Below are 16,989 nucleotides of genomic sequence, written 5' to 3'. Positions count from 1 at the left end.
CTAATCCCTCCCATCTCTTTGATTAGTTTATCTTTTTCAATTTATATACAACAAAACAAGAAAAAAATAGAACTCCTAAATCATAAAATATTTATAAAAGATAATATAAACACCAGTTGGAAGTTGGAAACAAACAAAGTAGCTTACAAAGGCTACAAAACCACATCTAAAAACAATAACCAGTAAGTCAAATGAGAACAAAAAATCATTTACATGACTTTCTCTATAAGCATCGTGAAAGCAGCAAGAGATTGAAAGCAATAAGCAAGGTCGACAATAGGGCAAAAAACCACAGCATGATCAAAACTGGAGCAAGGGGCAAAACTGTTCATAATGGCAAAAAATCCTTTAGCCACGGTATACATAATCCCAAAATGAAGAGCAAAACCATATAAACCCTTCCACCTCAGGAGCAAAACATTGGAGAACACATAGCAAAATCAGGAGCCAAATGGAGCTAGGGGCAAAAGTGCAAAACCGTCCGCATGGACAAAAAATCTATCAGCGCGGTAAAGAACAATCCAAATTTGAAGAGCATGAAAATATAATCATCGAACCACCCTCCAAAAAAAAGAGTACAGTAGTTTTTCGGTTTCTTGCTCATTAAGTTTTGCCTTCTTGAAAATTGTTGTGAAGCCATGTATTATGAGGAAACAAAAAATATTCATAATTGCTTATTGAAAACTGAAACGTTCTCTCTTGGAAAGGTGCAGACATCGACTCTTAAGAAAAAAAAAAATCCCTAATTACCTTCGTTGGGCCTTTAGCCTTGTTTTAAGAAATATCCAAAACATTTGAAGGAAAATGATCGAACACAGTACTTCACAAACCTAAACTAATACGTGTTAACTATCTGAATCAAAGTTAGTTTAGCTATATCGTTGCATATTATATCTTATATAGTCTATACATATATAGACTAATTGTAATTTTCAGGGCCTCACCTGGAGGCCCCAGGCGATCTCCCAGCTTGCCCATGCTCTAGGGCCAGCCTATGACGACCCATCTCTTCTCATATCCTTATTAATGAGCCCAGGGCCCTATCATTGATATATTATGTGTACATAATTATCTACTAACAATCAATCAAATGCACTAATGAAGCCTCATATTCTTATTCAAAGCTTATCCTATTTGTAAGCCCAACATGATAAATCTCTACAAAGCCATATCAATCCTATTTGTAAGCCCAACATGATAAATCTCTACAAAGCCATATCAATTTCTGCCTACGACTTGGGACAAAGATCAGGCCTCATTGTCTTCCAACACTATCATTTATAATTTTATATCATCTGTCTTTTGTATGTTAGGCAATGCATGCCACATTATCCTTATATAAGATCGGAGGTTCCTTTCTTGGATATATTCTCTAACAAGATCCACTAATATGTAGCACTACATTTCTTAGCCAAAAAAAAAAAAAAAAAAAAAAAAAAAACTCTCCACTGGGGCTTTATAGACGGCTAGGATTAAGAAGTCACAAAAGATGGAGCATATTGGACGTAAGGCTTTGATGACTTCAGTACTTCACGTGTTGTGCTTCGTGACAATTGACAAAATATATTTGGTTTGCTTTGATTTCAATTTTGACTTTGATTTGGTTTATCTTTACGTTTGATTCTAAGTAGGGGTGTCAATTTATGACACGACACGACAAAAATACACGAAACGAAACGAAATTCGGACGAAATCAAAATTCAAATTCGTGTCCGTGTCAAAATTAAAAAACACGATGTCGTGTCGTGTCGTGTTCGTATTCATAAATCGACACAAAATTGGCACGATTAAGCATGTGGTTGTCGGGTTTTTCGTGTTTGTTGTTTTTATCGTGTTATGTATCTTTAAGTATGAATAAAATACACTAATAGTTATGTAATATTATATTTGTGATGTCGTGTCGTGTTGGCGTGTTTTAATTGGTTCGTTTTCGTGTTAATAAAAAAAACGTGATATCGTGTCGTGTTCGTGTTATACAAAATATTGTCGTGCCGTGTCGTGTTAGACAAAAACACGACACGACTACCCGATTTGACAGCCCTAATTCTAAGTTATAAGGTTTAGGGTTTATTGAACATAGAGATGAATGGGATATTATATATGCAATATATGACGGCAAATTTGTCGTTTTACAAACAAACCCAATGTATGTTCAACCGCCAAGGAACCAAAAGAGTGACAAATACAGTTTTATGATAAAACTGAAAAAGAAGAAGAAGAAGATTATGGATAATTGGTTAACCTTTAAACAACATTAACCCATAAACATGAAATAGACCGGCCAAAGTAAGGGGTTAAAGAAAAGGGCATTCTTGTAATATACTCCTTGATTTTTTTTTATCTGAATATTTTTCATTTAAATGATTATTGAATAAAAAATCAACATTTCATTATGGCGGTTAGTTTTTGGAATAAATGAAAATATCTTTTTCTTATGAAAAAAAAAATTGACTTGTTTTAAAGAATGAGAAATTAGAAGTCGATAGTCACACACCTCTCTCTATTCAGGTTCACTCACTTTGATACTGGCTATATTCACCACACATTCCCCTCTCTCCCGGGAAAATCGGTGAACACTGCAATCGAGCATCGCATTTCTTCACTTGTGCAACTTAAGGTAATTCTAGACAACTTCATGACATGTTTTCTGTCCATCCTTTATGTAAAACTTTGTTTTATTGATGTGATTTTTTTTTCTTCTGTGAATTACGAATTGTTTATCAGTTGATTGATTGATTGTCGTAGCTCTTCAGTATATTGCGATCATAATTTACAATACAGTTACTGGATTTCCGATCGCATTCTGATGAAGCTTTTGTTTCCTTCGTTATGTGTTCGGAAAACATTTTCGCTGGTGATTATGTTCCTTTGTTCTTTCATCGTATGACTGAAAGAGGAGCAATGATGATTTAACTTGTTGCTTTGCTTTCAGTGTTGTTTTTGCCGCTATAGTCTCACCTACATTACTTTATGATAGATACTCTGAATATAACTATCGTTGTTCTTTCATGGTAGGGTTGGAGGAGCTGTGATAATTTAATTGCCGATTCAACGTATGATCTTGTTTTTTCCCAATGCAATTTTGTGTAAATTACCAATAATTTTTTGAATTGAAGTAGGATTTGAACAGTGATTGTGAGTTTTATGCCAAGTTTGGGAAGCATATAAAATTATAGCTCAAAATTTGACATGGAGCAAATTTACCTTGATTTGAAGTTTATTAAGATAGTATGGTAACTTCAAACCTTGGATACAGGCATTCAAACATTACAGTAAGCTATTGTTTAGGAGAATATAATTGGAGCTCATGTAGTTCAAACTTTGAACTGATTTTATAAGTCCTATAAGCATCACAGTTGATTACCTTGTGAAGATTTTGATATAACTTAAGCATGCATTGACTTACCCTTTAAGGGGAAAATCTATACACCTATACATGTATTGATGAACATCCATGAAACAAAGTACATGCTATGTTCTGAAACCTTTCTATTTTGGTAGTTGCTGTAATGATAGTTCTCTCATCTTTTTTCTTTTCCAGGAATTTTAGGTAGAGATCCACACTATACAAGTGCTAATCCAACAATTTTACTGTTTAGTAATCGTATGAGAAAGTGGTATGGTTGGTTAAAAAAACTCTGTGAACGTATGTGATGCGATTTCCTGCAAGCAAAGAAAGCTAAATGATGGCTACAACTGCAGTAATAGGACTAAAGGCAGGTGAAAGGCTATTAGGTTCATCTTCTTACTACTCTGATGTTAATGAAAAGCTGTCATGCAGCACTGATCTTGGGTTCATATCTGTCCCAAATAAGAACATGATCACTGCAAAAAAGTCATCCAATTATGGCCATGGTTTCATATCCAATCGTCATAATCAAGACACACATTACATCAGAGCTCTAAAAGAACATGTTGATATTGCTTCTGATCCTTCCAGTATACACCCATGGGTGGTTCAGGGATCTGAGCACTTGAAAGAGGAAGATTCTTGTCAAGACTTTTCAGTTGAAGCCTTACTCTTATTCCAAAAATCTTTGTTAGAAAAGCAGTGGAATCTTTCAAACGAGGGGGGATTGTGTACAGTTAACCCAACAGATAAAAGCAGCAGAAAGATGTATGTCAGTGGTTCAGGGAAATCTGCACGTAGGCGTAGAATAGATGCTCAAAAGAAAACACCAAACAAAAGATGTATCAGATTTGTAATCAGTCCAGATCTGCTCCAAAATCGTGCAATAGCCAATGTTAAAGGGATAACAAGTGATTCTTTGCTCACTCATGCTGAGGTGGTGGTTCTATCTAAAAAGATAAAAATCGGTCAACATTTAGAAGAGCAGAAGTCAAGGTAACTGAATTTCCTAGCTTTTTTTTGTTAAAAAAAAATACTACCAAATGGCCTTCAAATAGTTTTGATGAGCTTGTTTGTTATGGATTTTCAGATTGAAGGAAAGATTGGGATCTGAACCCTCAGAGGATCAACTCGCAGCATCAATGAAGATTCCAAGAGCTGAGCTGCAAGTCAAACAGATTGAATGCAAATTGGCAAGAGAGAAGCTGGCCATGAGCAATGTCCGTTTAGTAATGTCAGTTGCTCAAAAGTATGCAAACATGGGAGTTGAAATTGGTGACCTAATTCAGGTAGCTCTAAATTACATATGGACATCCTATGACATGTCATGAAAACCTATTAACTTGTATAATTCAAATCATCATATTACCTGTTGCTATAATGGGTAAACTTTTTGAAGTACAATGCTGTAATAAGGAAAAATAAAAGTACAATGATAAGGAAAAAATAGAAAGTACATTTTGGTATTTCTTGCATTTATTCCAAATTCTAATTCAGAACTCCACAATTTTTTCTGTAGGGAGGTCTAATTGGACTACTCCGTGGGATAGAAAAATATGATTCATCAAGGGGGTTCAAGATTTCTACATATGTTTATTGGTGGATACGACAGGTGAGGTCACTAAATCCACTTTAAATATAGTTACTATATATGGTAAAAAATTTAATTGTCTTTGATTTCAGGGTGTTTCAAAAGCATTAATCGAAAATTCTAGGACACTAAGATTGCCTATCCATATGCATGAAAGATTGAGTGCCATACGAAATGCTAAGGCTAAGCTTGAGGAAAAAGGAATAACACCATCAATCGAAGTAAGTTAAAAGTAATGTTACACTTGTTGTATTAATCTTAAGGTTTAGCTAATTAGTTTCTTTGTGATATAGAAAATTGCAGAAACCCTGAAAATGTCAACAAAGAAAGTATTGAATGCCACTGAGGTACTTGAAGTATTCAGTTAACTTGTTTTTTATTGAGCTTTGTTTATTTTACATTATGTTAATATTTAGACCCTTTCTTGTAGGCAAAATGCAAAGTGTTCTCACTTGATAGACCAGCATTCCCTTCTATAAATGGTAATCCAGGGGATACCTTCCAGAGTGTAAGTATTGTTATAGCTCTTGTTCTTTAAGGACAAAATCCGAAAAATATATATATATATAAATAAATCTTGCAGTTTTTCCATTTTATCTACTTTTCCACTTTAACTATTTTATTTTTTAAACTGTCAAAAAGGTTTAATCACTATGGCTAAACCGATGAAATGATGATGGTACATTGCCCTTTTTTGTATTATTTCATTTTGAGCCTTGTTTTGTTACTGTTGCAGTACATGGCAGATGACCACCCAGGGAACGACCCTTGGCATGGAGTAGATCACGGCGCTCTCAAGGTACTTCAAAAGTTCACACTCAAATGACCAAAATGCCCTTACATATTGTTGTATTTGATATAATTATTTGTCATTTTACAGGATGAAGTGAACAAGTTGATGACAACAACTCTAAGGGAAAGGGAGAGAGAGATCATTCGTTTGTACTATGGTCTCGATAACGAGTTCCTTACTTGGGAAGATATAAGTAGAAGGTGCAATGCAATCTATTTTTTTTATTACAAGGATGAGGAGAGGGCATTTGCGTCCTTTTGTTATACTTACCTTTTTGGGTGGTACAAAAAGATTCCTTAATTTATATGATGTTGTGTTGCAGGATGGGGTTGTCGAGAGAAAGAGTTAGGCAGGTGGGGCTTGTTGCACTAGAGAAACTAAAACATGCTGCACGGAAGACAAATCTGGAGGCTATGCTAGTGGAACACTGAAAAAAGCTCTATCAATTGCCTGTATATACAAATCATCCATACATACATATATACATATACATATAATATATATATACGGTGTATGTAATAGTGTAAATCCTTGATATTTTATGATAATACTTTTATACCGTGTGAAATAATGATTTTTTTTTCAGTGAAACTGTATTTAAATTTACATGTTTCTTACTTTTATGGTAGTGTGAGCGCGACACGTTTTAATTTTCCCAAAACTTGGGAAATCATACTATGGTGGTAAAGTTTTTATTAGGTGGTTATTGATGTATTTTTACAACTTATGATACAATATCCAATTTGTTAGCCTATTACCGTATTTAGGTCGCTAGAATAGTCTTTTTATTGAGTTTGTTTGCATAGTTCTATATCGTATATATTATCCATTCTCCCTCTTCATTGTATCGTATGTTTTGCAATATCACTAAAACCCTAGGCCGTATTTCGGTGTTGGTGTTCATGGTAGCATAGCCTATTGTTTTCATCTTATATATGATTACTGTTTTGTGATCATGTGTCTTTTGTGTCTTTTCCATTGGTGGCTTCTTGGTCTTATTTTGAGGTGGTTAGCTACTTGTTATTGGTGTTGCAACTGACAAGAAGATGATTATTTTTAGTTCGACTGGTATTCATTTAGATGGAAAAAACTATGTTATTGTAAAATTGTCTACTTAAGAAGTATATGTGGGGTTATGTTACATAGGTGCATGGTAAGCTATGAGATCAAAAAGTCATTGATTATCCAATGTCGATCGATGTTTGGAAGACTGGTAATTCAAAGATAACTACGTGGACCAACCATTATGTTATCCAATCCATCAACTGTAAGTATGATAATGCTAAAGTAGTCCTAGATCATTTGGCTAGATTGTACATTCAATCGAGTTTTGACATACATTCATGCCCTTCAATAAAATGATATGAGCATCCAATATTTTTATTCCGATATGTCTACATTATTGGATCAATTGGCAATAACAAAATATATAGGTTTGTGCTCGTTCTCACCATACATCATACTTCACTAGGAAGGAAGAACAATGTTATATATAGTTATCAATGGCTCTTTGGTCTAATTTTGAGGGGTGGCATCAAACAATTCTACATCACTCCTTTTCCATGTCTTGATTACCCGGTTAATGAATTATTAGCATTGGAGACCTGTCTCAAGTTGCAGGCTGATAAAGGGTCTAAATCATCACCTATTCATGTTGCTTTGTTTCCACACAACAATTTCAAGGCAACAAATACAGAGGATAGGGTTAGAAAGTTGTTTTAGATGAATATGTTTTCTACAACAAAAACCATTCGAAGTATGAGAATACCTCTTCTTCAGATTACTATAGGAAAACAACAACAAAAGTAAACAAACAAAAATACTATTCAAGCCTTAAGCTAAACATGACAATACCTTAAAAACATATCGGAAGCCCAAAGAGGACAATATTGTGATACATGTTAGACGACGATGTTACACTTCTCAAAACCACGATGCTACAACGATAAACATTGAGGTGCTGTTTGATTTTCTGGAGTAAAAATTCATGAAGACTGCGGACCACCTTTGCAACCCTCTGCAGTAGAAGAGTTGGACCAAACGGCTGCAGACTGTAATAAGAAACGTGTTTGTTTTTTTAACATATGCATACTGTTGCAGATATTAAAAAAATTAAAATAAACTAATTTTATAAATCAAAAATAGTTTTTTAATACAAAAAAATTAATAATGTATAACATTTCAGCAAGAATTAATGATATTTCAATAAAAAATAATGATATTTCAACAAAAAAAAATAAAGATATTTAGCAAAAAATAATGATATTTCATCAAAAATCTATCATTATTCAATATAAAAAAAAAATTCAACAAGAATAAACAAAAAAAAGTGAAATAAAATTTCAACAGCATATAATAAAAATTCCAGCAAGAAAAAAGAAGAAGATGAGGTTGGAAGAGACAGTACAAGTGCTGCGCCAAACAGAGCACGCGCATAGGTTTTTGACTATGAAGACTTCTAAAAAACAAACAGTTGCGAGATGAAAAGTGTTGCGCGTGTGCTGCGCCACGCAACAATAAGAGGTATGAAGAGGGTTTTTCCAAAAAACAAACAGTACCTGAGTGTCTCACACAAAAAATGTGAGCCTAACTATGCCTTAGTATAAATATCAACAATCTACATAGATGAATGGACATAAGACAAAATAATTGTTCCAAGTTGAATATGATGATTAATGAAATGACAATACATTTCAATATGCTTGGTTCTTACGTAAAAAAACTGAATTTTATGCAATCTACATCACACTGCAATTGTTACAATGTAATGTAGTAGGACATGATATCTCAATAACCATAACCACGAGTAACCAACATACAAAAGGATATCACAAGTAAGGATCCATCGGTGATTCGTCGGTCTAATACCATACAAGGTTCCACCGATAATTGGTCATTGTCATATCATCAGTGTTATGCATATATTATACCTTATATATATATACACACACACACACACACACATACATCTTAGGTTTTTGAACTCATATTTATGTAAATATGTGTTTTTATGGTTGAATGTTTATTTTTGAATTGTGTTTTATGTGTTTTGTTTCCTTATTTAAGTGATTGATTTAGAAAAATCAAAATACATAGTTAGATATATAGATAGATCGATTATATAATACTACATCCTTCCCAAATTGATAGTCCACATTTGATTTTTGAAGTCTTTTTTCTTCAACTTTGATCTTAAATATTTTTGTTTTTGATAGATAATACTTAATGCAAAATATATGAATGGATTGTATTTTAAATGTTTTTTCATTGTTATAAGTTTTATCAAGTAACATATAACACAAATAAAAATATTTAAGGTCAAAGTTGAAGAAAAAAGACTTCAAAAATCAAAAATAGACTATCAATTTGGGACGGAGGGAGTAAATAACTAGTCACCATTTGTTTTGAATTGTTATTCGGGAAATTCATAAAAGAATTTTGATTTCTCCTTATCGATCCATGCATGTTATTTGTCCATCTCCTTTTGAACCACACATAAAATCGATCAACTAGCTTCCATTTTTGCATTCGTCATCCAACGTTTCATGTCTATTTATTACATTTTTGGTTGTTTGTATCCACATCTTTTTCGTGACTCTGGACAATCGCGTTAACAGAAGCATGCATCTTCCAATATTAGTTGTCATCGGAAGAGCTGTTAGAAATTTAGAGCTTGAGAGATTGCTTGGAATTCTGAGAATCATGAAAAACACTTTCAAATTAAAGTATTTCGATGGTACTTCCGAAATCAACAATTGAATAAGACTCATAAAATGAGATTCAAGAACAAAGAATGTTATTTATATGAATCTCGTATGTACCAGAATTATGACCAAAAAGTCGGTTTTAGATTTATGTCTGAAAACTGTCACAAGACAGTTTCAAATTGTCATAAACCACCAAAAAAAAACTGTCATAAAAACAAGTATTTGGATAAGGGTTATAATTGGGACAATTTTCTAAAATCTAGATTTCTAATGCTTGGACCCCAACCACGGACTCTACCCTTGGACCTCGCCAAGGGCTGTCGTCCCTTCGTCTCTGCTACCAGGGGCGTTGCCCCCGAACCTCCGTTCGGTCATGGGCTTCTTTCATAAATGACAGTGTACTTTGAATCTGGAACAAACTTAAACAAGTGTGCATCTCGTGTTGGAGGAATTAGGGTTTATGTTGGAGATCTGGATACCACTTGGATCGTGTAAACAGTTTCCGAACTGATATTTCTACCCTATGCATGGGTTGCAAGAAATTCAACCTAGGATAATCCAAGAGGACACTTACAATTCTAGGCACATAAATCGTAAGCCTCATTGCTAGAATGATTCTATGTTTGTTTGAAAAAAAAAATAGCTAATGATTTTTGTATGTATCTTCTCAAAGAGAAGAATGGTTCATTGATAATAAACGAGATTAGGATTTGCCTCTTAGGGTTGGTCGTCATTGGTTGCTTTGGAAGTAAGTCAGGAAAATCTGGATTTTAATGAGAATTTAGGGTTTCCAAAACTAACGAATTTCGTTAGTTTTACCATAATCACCCTCAAGAATTTGAATTTCCCACTATGTACCCGTATGTAAAATTCGGAGACCTTTAGCGGGACCCCAGCCAGGGGCTCTGCTTCTTGGACCTCGCAAAAGGAGTGTTGCCCCTTTGGAAACCCTAGACTCAGGGCGTTGCCCTCAGACCCCCGACTTATCGTCGAACCGATTTTTAATTCGATCTTATACAAGTATGCACTCCATACAAACCCGTACATATATTAGAGTACAAATTATGAAGCCCTTAGCTCAATGTTAAGTCTAATTACATAAAATGACATGGTGATACTAAAATCACCAACATTCCGCACCACCATTACTTGTTTAATGTTTATCATAATTATTTTTGGTTAACAATTTAATTCATTACATTTAAATAATATTAGTGAAACAGAGTTTGCAAGTTGTTTAAGTATATAGACAGCTTTGCACCCATTAGAAGACATTTTAATGTAAATCTTTGTGTTGGTTTGGAGAAAGTGTTTGATGGAAGATGGTCTTTTAAGTTATTGTTTTAAGGGAAAATGACTTGTAAGGGTAACTAAGTATTAGATATGTACAAAAAATACCATTGAACTTTTTTTTTGTACACATATCACCAATCAACTATAGCTTTTGTACACATATGACCATTAAACTTCACATTTGTTCAAAAAATACCATTATGTTACCGGTAATAGTAGGTCACCAGCCACGTAACATGCCACGTGGCATGCCATGTGGCTGCTGACGTGGATTTTATAGTATATTATGTACACATTATACCATTAAACTATTTTTTGTACACATTATACCATTAAAGTTTTATTTGTGTACATTTTACCATTAAACTTTTTGTACATATTTTACCATAAATGTTATATAATTTATTCAAAAATATCATTTCAAAAAATACATATTTTTACATAAATGGGTTTTCCATCACCTATTGTGACCGCCTGATTTTGTAAGGTTTGGGGGAAAGGGTTTGTTTTTGACAATGATACTAAGCACTTTCTTTTACAACCACATTGTAAATTTATGTTGGTCATACATTGATTGAAACCCACAAGGTTTGAACTTGAGACTTCTATCTGGAGTGGTGAAGAAATACTCATTTGTTCATTATTTTAGCTAATGTCTAATAAATATATTCTTATAAGTCATTTTCTTTGTAAACTACGTTTGAGACACACTTATAAACTCATGAAACATTTTGTACATGTTACCTTATTATAATTCCCCCGCTTTTTGATTATGGTTGATGATTAAAAAAGTGCATTGAAATTATGTCGTTGTTATCGATAGGAAAATGACTTATAATGATAAGTTTACTAAAATTTAGAAAATCAGTAAAATCCACATCAGGCGATGGGAAACTTACTTTTATGTAATAATTTGTATTTTTTGAAATGATACTTTTTCAATAAATTATATAACATTAATGGTAATATGTGTACAAAAAAGTTTAATGGTAAAATGTATAAAAAAAGTTTAATGGTATAATGTGTAAAAAAATAGTTTAATGGTATAATGTGTACATAATAAACAGTAAAATCTACGTCAACAGCCACATGACATGCTACGTGGCTGATGACCTATTATTATCGGTAATATAATGGTATTTTTTGAACAAATGTGAAGTTTAATAGTAATGTATGTACAAAAGTTATAGTTGATTGGTGATGTGTGTACAAAAAAAATTCAATAGTATTTTTTATACAAATCTAATACTTTGTTACCCTTACAAGTCATATTCTCTTGTTTTAACAACTTTAATAAAAAGGTTGTTAGGTGGGAGTACGATTAAGTACTAGGTGGTGACAAACATAAGCATAAGAATTTAAGTCAACTAGAAAAATGGTTTAAATATAAGAAAACAAAAGGCTTTATTTGAAATAAACAAACAAATATTACGATTTAATAGAAGCCGAACAGAAATTCAAAATGTGGCTCGAAATCCGAAACAATAATCTACCACATAGCATCTTAAGAAACATGATCATTTTAAAACTATCGTTGTTTAGACTTAGACATATGTCATCAAGTTTGTGATTATCCCATTATTAAAGCTATTATTTTTTGATCATATCTTCAATTATACCCTATCCGGTTACTTTTATGATTATCTATAGTTAAAATAATATTAATTATTTCTTAAGAATACAAGGAGGTATCGTAAATTTCTATGCGTATTTACATTCTTCTTCTGTATCGGTTCTTCCCCCTCTTTCTTCGTATGATCCCCGCCATCCCATGTGATTCTACTTCTTCTTCTAAAAGCATCAATCACAATTCTCTGTAATCTCACGGCGGAGATCCAATTTCAACGTTACACTAGCGGCCGTCGGAAGGTAGGACCGGTCGGACCTTTTTACAGACGGCTCAATTTTATCCACCATGAATACCGAGTAGTAAGTACATGATCTCTCATTCTCTCTTTCAAATCTCATTACATTGTTTTTTTATTTATCAGTTTAAATTTTTTATTAGTCAATTCAATTTTTTGTCTTCGTGGAATCATTGTTTGGATCTGCTTCAATTCTTGTTTTTAGCAACGGTGATAATTTTCTTAGGGATCAGCTTGTCATTGCTATGGATTTGGAGTAGATCTTTCTCTTCTATCAATTTTTCGTATGAACGATCTCTTATGGATGTAAGAGGATTATGTGTAGATAATTCGTGTCTGTTCTGGGATCGAGTTAACGCCAATACATTCTAATGTACAGTACTGTGAATGGATTAATGGTGAATTATGAAATTTTAGTGTTGATTGAGAATGATAATCAATGATTTTGTATCCGATTTTGATCAATGATAGAATGAGTCTTTTAATGCATACATCTATTTATCTCAAAGACTTATTTCATGAGAGCATACCTGAATAAGTTCGAATATCGACTATACATAACCCATTTTATGCCTTGCAGTGATTATTTATTCAAGCTTCTCCTGATTGGAGATTCAGGAGTTGGTAAATCATGTCTTCTGCTTAGATTTGCTGTAAGAAAATCATCTCATTTATAATTAGTTCCCTTCTTATTTATTGTTTTTCATTTTCTAATATTATCTCTAATGGATAGGATGACTCATATCTTGACAGTTATATCAGCACAATCGGTGTCGACTTCGTAAGAATTTTAGTTTATGTCATAATGTCATATCAATTAAAACATACAACATTTTGTTATGTTTATCTTTGTATATAATCAAGTTTTAATTTCCTTGTTATCTTTATAGAAAATCCGCACTGTGGATCAAGATGGAAAGACCATTAAGCTTCAAATTGTGAGTATTTTCTACAAATATATAAATTTAATCTTCTAATTGCTTCATAAACCAAAATCATATTATCTATCTCCCACATGCAATGCAGTGGGACACTGCTGGACAGGAAAGGTTCAGGACCATTACTAGCAGCTACTATCGTGGGGCCCACGGCATTATTGTATGTTTCTTTAAACAAAAAATTAAGATATCTTGCATCGTTTACAACTTTTTAATATACCTTGTATTTGGATTGTTTGCAGATAGTCTATGATGTTACTGACCTAGAAAGTTTCAATAATGTGAAACAATGGTTGAGTGAAATTGATCGTTATGCAAGTGAAAATGTAAACAAACTTCTAGTTGGTAACAAATGTGATCTTACTGAAAGTAGGGCTGTTTCATTTGATACTGCAAAGGTACAAATCTATATTTCTTTGTCCCCTTTCTATATTTGTGTGTGTGCATGATTTTTTTGTCCCTCTTTTGATTATTAGGAATTTGCGGATGAAATTGGCATTCCATTTATGGAAACTAGTGCCAAAGATGCCACCAATGTGGAGCAAGCTTTCATGGCTATGTCTGCTGATATCAAGAACAGGTATTCTCCCACGTCTAATGGTTATTCACTACAATATATTATAAGTTCAAAAAGGACTAATTTTACATTATAAGCACCGATATATATAAAACTGAATGCTTCAAACTAATAAAGGTATGGTTTGGGTATGATGGAATGGAATGGTTTATTCCATAGAATAGAGAAAAATCTGTTTCTTTTGTCGATGGAATGGAGTGGACCAGTACTCAAGGAATGTGATTCCTTCTATTTTGTTAATTTTCATGTCTTAGTCCTGCAATGTTCATTATTTGCATTCCATCATGGAATGAAATTAAAATTTGCATTATGACTCATTTTTTATTTATGTAATATTTTTAATGAATACTTTTAAACTTCTTTTAGTATTTCAATTAAATTACAGTTTTTTTTTTTTTTTTTTTTTAATTACGAGAAAAATACTATCTTTATTATAAATCATTTGATATTTAATGAGCTTTTATTATCTTAAAATTTTAATTTTGTCAATGATTGTTTAAGTAATGTCTATTGTAGAGTTATAATTATAAGTATTTGTATTTGTATCTTTAAGATATAAAAAATTCAGATGAATCTTTATTCCATTTATAGAGGCCAACAAAGATGATCAATGGAATGCAATGGCTATGTATTCAATTCTTAGAGAACATACCAATAAAAAAAAAACTAAATTTACCATGAAATCATAAAATATAATGATAATTAAAAATACTTTTAGTTATTTTTGGAAGATATTGAAAAATAAATTTAAATGAAGTTTTGAAATATATGAAAGTTGTTATTTTTATTGAAGATAAAAATACACACATCCCTCATGGAAAGAAAATAAGTCCAGGAGAAGGAATCAAATTCCGTGAGGAATGCTCCATTCCATTCCATTTTTTATTACTGCGTACCAAACACTACCTTACTTTGCTTATTCCATTCCATTCATTAGTCATTCAGTTCCATCCAACCAAACACACCCAAAAAGTTATCCTAATTTCTGTGACAAATATGTGTTAAGTTATTTCTTATAAATAAAGATTTTATGTGGGTCAAACTTCAGGATGGCAAGTCAACCTTCAACAAACAAGAGGCCGCCTACTGTGCAGATCAAAGGGCAACCAATTAGCCAAAAGAGTGGCTGCTGCTCATCTTAGCTTATTCATTCATCACCATTCATTTCCAGGTTTTTGCAAGTCTTTATGATTATTATTATTTGGGTTGTAAACTGTAAGGATTGTTTACTGCTAGTGTTCATTTGCTTGCAGTTACAATCTGTTTGCAACCATAAATCCATTTCTGTTTGAATTTTGGCATACTTATAAATAGTATTTTTGAATAAGATACCAATTGGGTAGTCTCTGTTTTATTTTATAATTTCCTTGTGATAATGGTTTATTGTCCCTTGATTACATGTATTTTATTTTTGACTTATGGACTTAATGGGTTAAACATTCAATGGTGACAACTACGCACGGTTGTTTGTTTTTACTTTATCTGGACATAGTCACTACTTAATGGATTGATGTATTAAGACACTAACACTTAACCTATTTGCCCTGTTTGTTTTTCTTCCTAACTCCCTTTATATTATTGAAATTGATAAATATTGTGAAATTTGTTTTTTTAGGAATGTAAGGTTAAAATACTCATTTAGTTATGTATTCCGTATAGAAAAGAAATATATGCTATTATATATACAATATTTTATCCAGACGTCTTTGCTCATTAAATGACTTTACTCATATGGGATTAAATGAGGGAAAACCAACAACTTCATGGTTTGATTTAGATTTTTATAGTCAAGTTTGGCATGCCATAAGGATGTTTGGAAATTTTCTAATAAGCTAGTTTCACAAAATTTTAGTATTTTAAATAACTGTATAAATGCTTCGAGAATTATTTGAATAACAAAATTCATTATTTAACCATATTAAAAATTAGTAATATGACAAATTTGTAATTATTTTTTAACATGATGAGTTACTGCGATAAATTCATAACATAATAATGTAATGTTTAGTCTATCTATATGTATCGGTTTCTTCTGTATATAAATCATCTATAAAATAGGAGTCACATATCATTTTGGTGCATGTCGTCACCATGTTAATAACCTAATTAAAAAGCTTAAGATATATCCACAACATGACTGCATTTCACATATTTATGAGACCTACTTATTATAAATTTATAAGTTTTGAATGGAAAACTCCCACTATAGAGAACAAACTTTTCTTTATAGTTTTTTGGAAATGAATTTTTAAAATCCATGCTATAGTGTAAAGTTTAAGTTTACATATATTTCATCATGTAGCTAAACTAAAAATGAAGCTAACTCAAAAATAATCAAATGAACTGGATATTGTATGCAAAAGTATGCCAAAAACGAGTTCACTCTGAATGTATAGCGAGCTTGCTTGGTCCAAGTGACTTATCAGGGAATTTTCATTTTTACTTGCTTTAGCCACATATTTTGAATGAAAATAAGCTTATTTTTTCCAAGAAGTTCCAGAAGTATGTGCTCTCGAGGTGCCTTTTGTGTCTCTGTGTGTGTAAATGATGAATAGAAGGTGAATTCAAGTGTTCTTAGCAAGGACCAACACTTCAAAAATCAAGTAATTATGGTTTATCCATGAATTTCAAATGTTAGTAATGAACTTGCACGTGGAATTAAAGGCGAATTAGGAATAATTAAGTGGTATTAACATTCTTTCTAGCAACAAGTACATATATTGAACTTAAAATATGGGTTTTCATGGTGGTTAGGTCAAGAACCACATAAATAAGCCTCAAAGAATTATGTATTGGTAATTTGATGTAAGAACATCTATGTTAGTGGTATATTATAAATAGTTTGTCATGAGAATTGGAAGGTAACTACGACTATG

The 16,989-nt window shown here is 32.3% G+C and overlaps 2 protein-coding genes across 3 annotated transcripts; both read left to right on the top strand.

The window, feature by feature from the left end:
• Window positions 1-2,459: 2,459 nt before the first annotated feature.
• Window positions 2,460-6,318, top strand: LOC145010495 (RNA polymerase sigma factor sigA-like). Of its 2 annotated transcripts, XM_078969029.1 has the most exons (11): window positions 2,468-2,617; window positions 3,016-3,053; window positions 3,542-4,345; window positions 4,440-4,638; window positions 4,869-4,961; window positions 5,033-5,161; window positions 5,234-5,287; window positions 5,371-5,448; window positions 5,677-5,739; window positions 5,821-5,933; window positions 6,056-6,318. In XM_078969029.1, exons 3-11 carry the CDS (start codon window positions 3,684-3,686, stop codon window positions 6,162-6,164), a joined length of 1,500 nt encoding a protein of 499 aa, XP_078825155.1. In that variant the 5' UTR covers window positions 2,468-2,617; window positions 3,016-3,053; window positions 3,542-3,683; the 3' UTR covers window positions 6,165-6,318. The 2 variants fall into 2 exon arrangements, with proteins under 2 accessions (XP_078825154.1, XP_078825155.1); XM_078969028.1 differs by lacking the exon at window positions 3,016-3,053 and having other exon boundaries at window positions 2,460-2,617.
• A 6,086-nt stretch (window positions 6,319-12,404) lies between these two features.
• Window positions 12,405-15,589, top strand: LOC145010878 (ras-related protein RABD2a-like). Its single transcript, XM_078969441.1, has 8 exons — window positions 12,405-12,662; window positions 13,179-13,251; window positions 13,332-13,379; window positions 13,489-13,536; window positions 13,625-13,696; window positions 13,779-13,934; window positions 14,013-14,116; window positions 15,162-15,589. Exons 1-8 carry the CDS (start codon window positions 12,649-12,651, stop codon window positions 15,253-15,255), a joined length of 609 nt encoding a protein of 202 aa, XP_078825567.1. The 5' UTR covers window positions 12,405-12,648; the 3' UTR covers window positions 15,256-15,589.
• Window positions 15,590-16,989: the final 1,400 nt, after the last annotated feature.

This window comes from Lactuca saligna, chromosome 8 (assembly GCF_052625555.1).
Source record: "Lactuca saligna cultivar CGN05327 chromosome 8, ASM5262555v1, whole genome shotgun sequence".
Lineage (NCBI taxonomy): Eukaryota > Viridiplantae > Streptophyta > Magnoliopsida > Asterales > Asteraceae > Lactuca > Lactuca saligna.
This window is presented reverse-complemented; position numbering and strand designations above follow the sequence as displayed.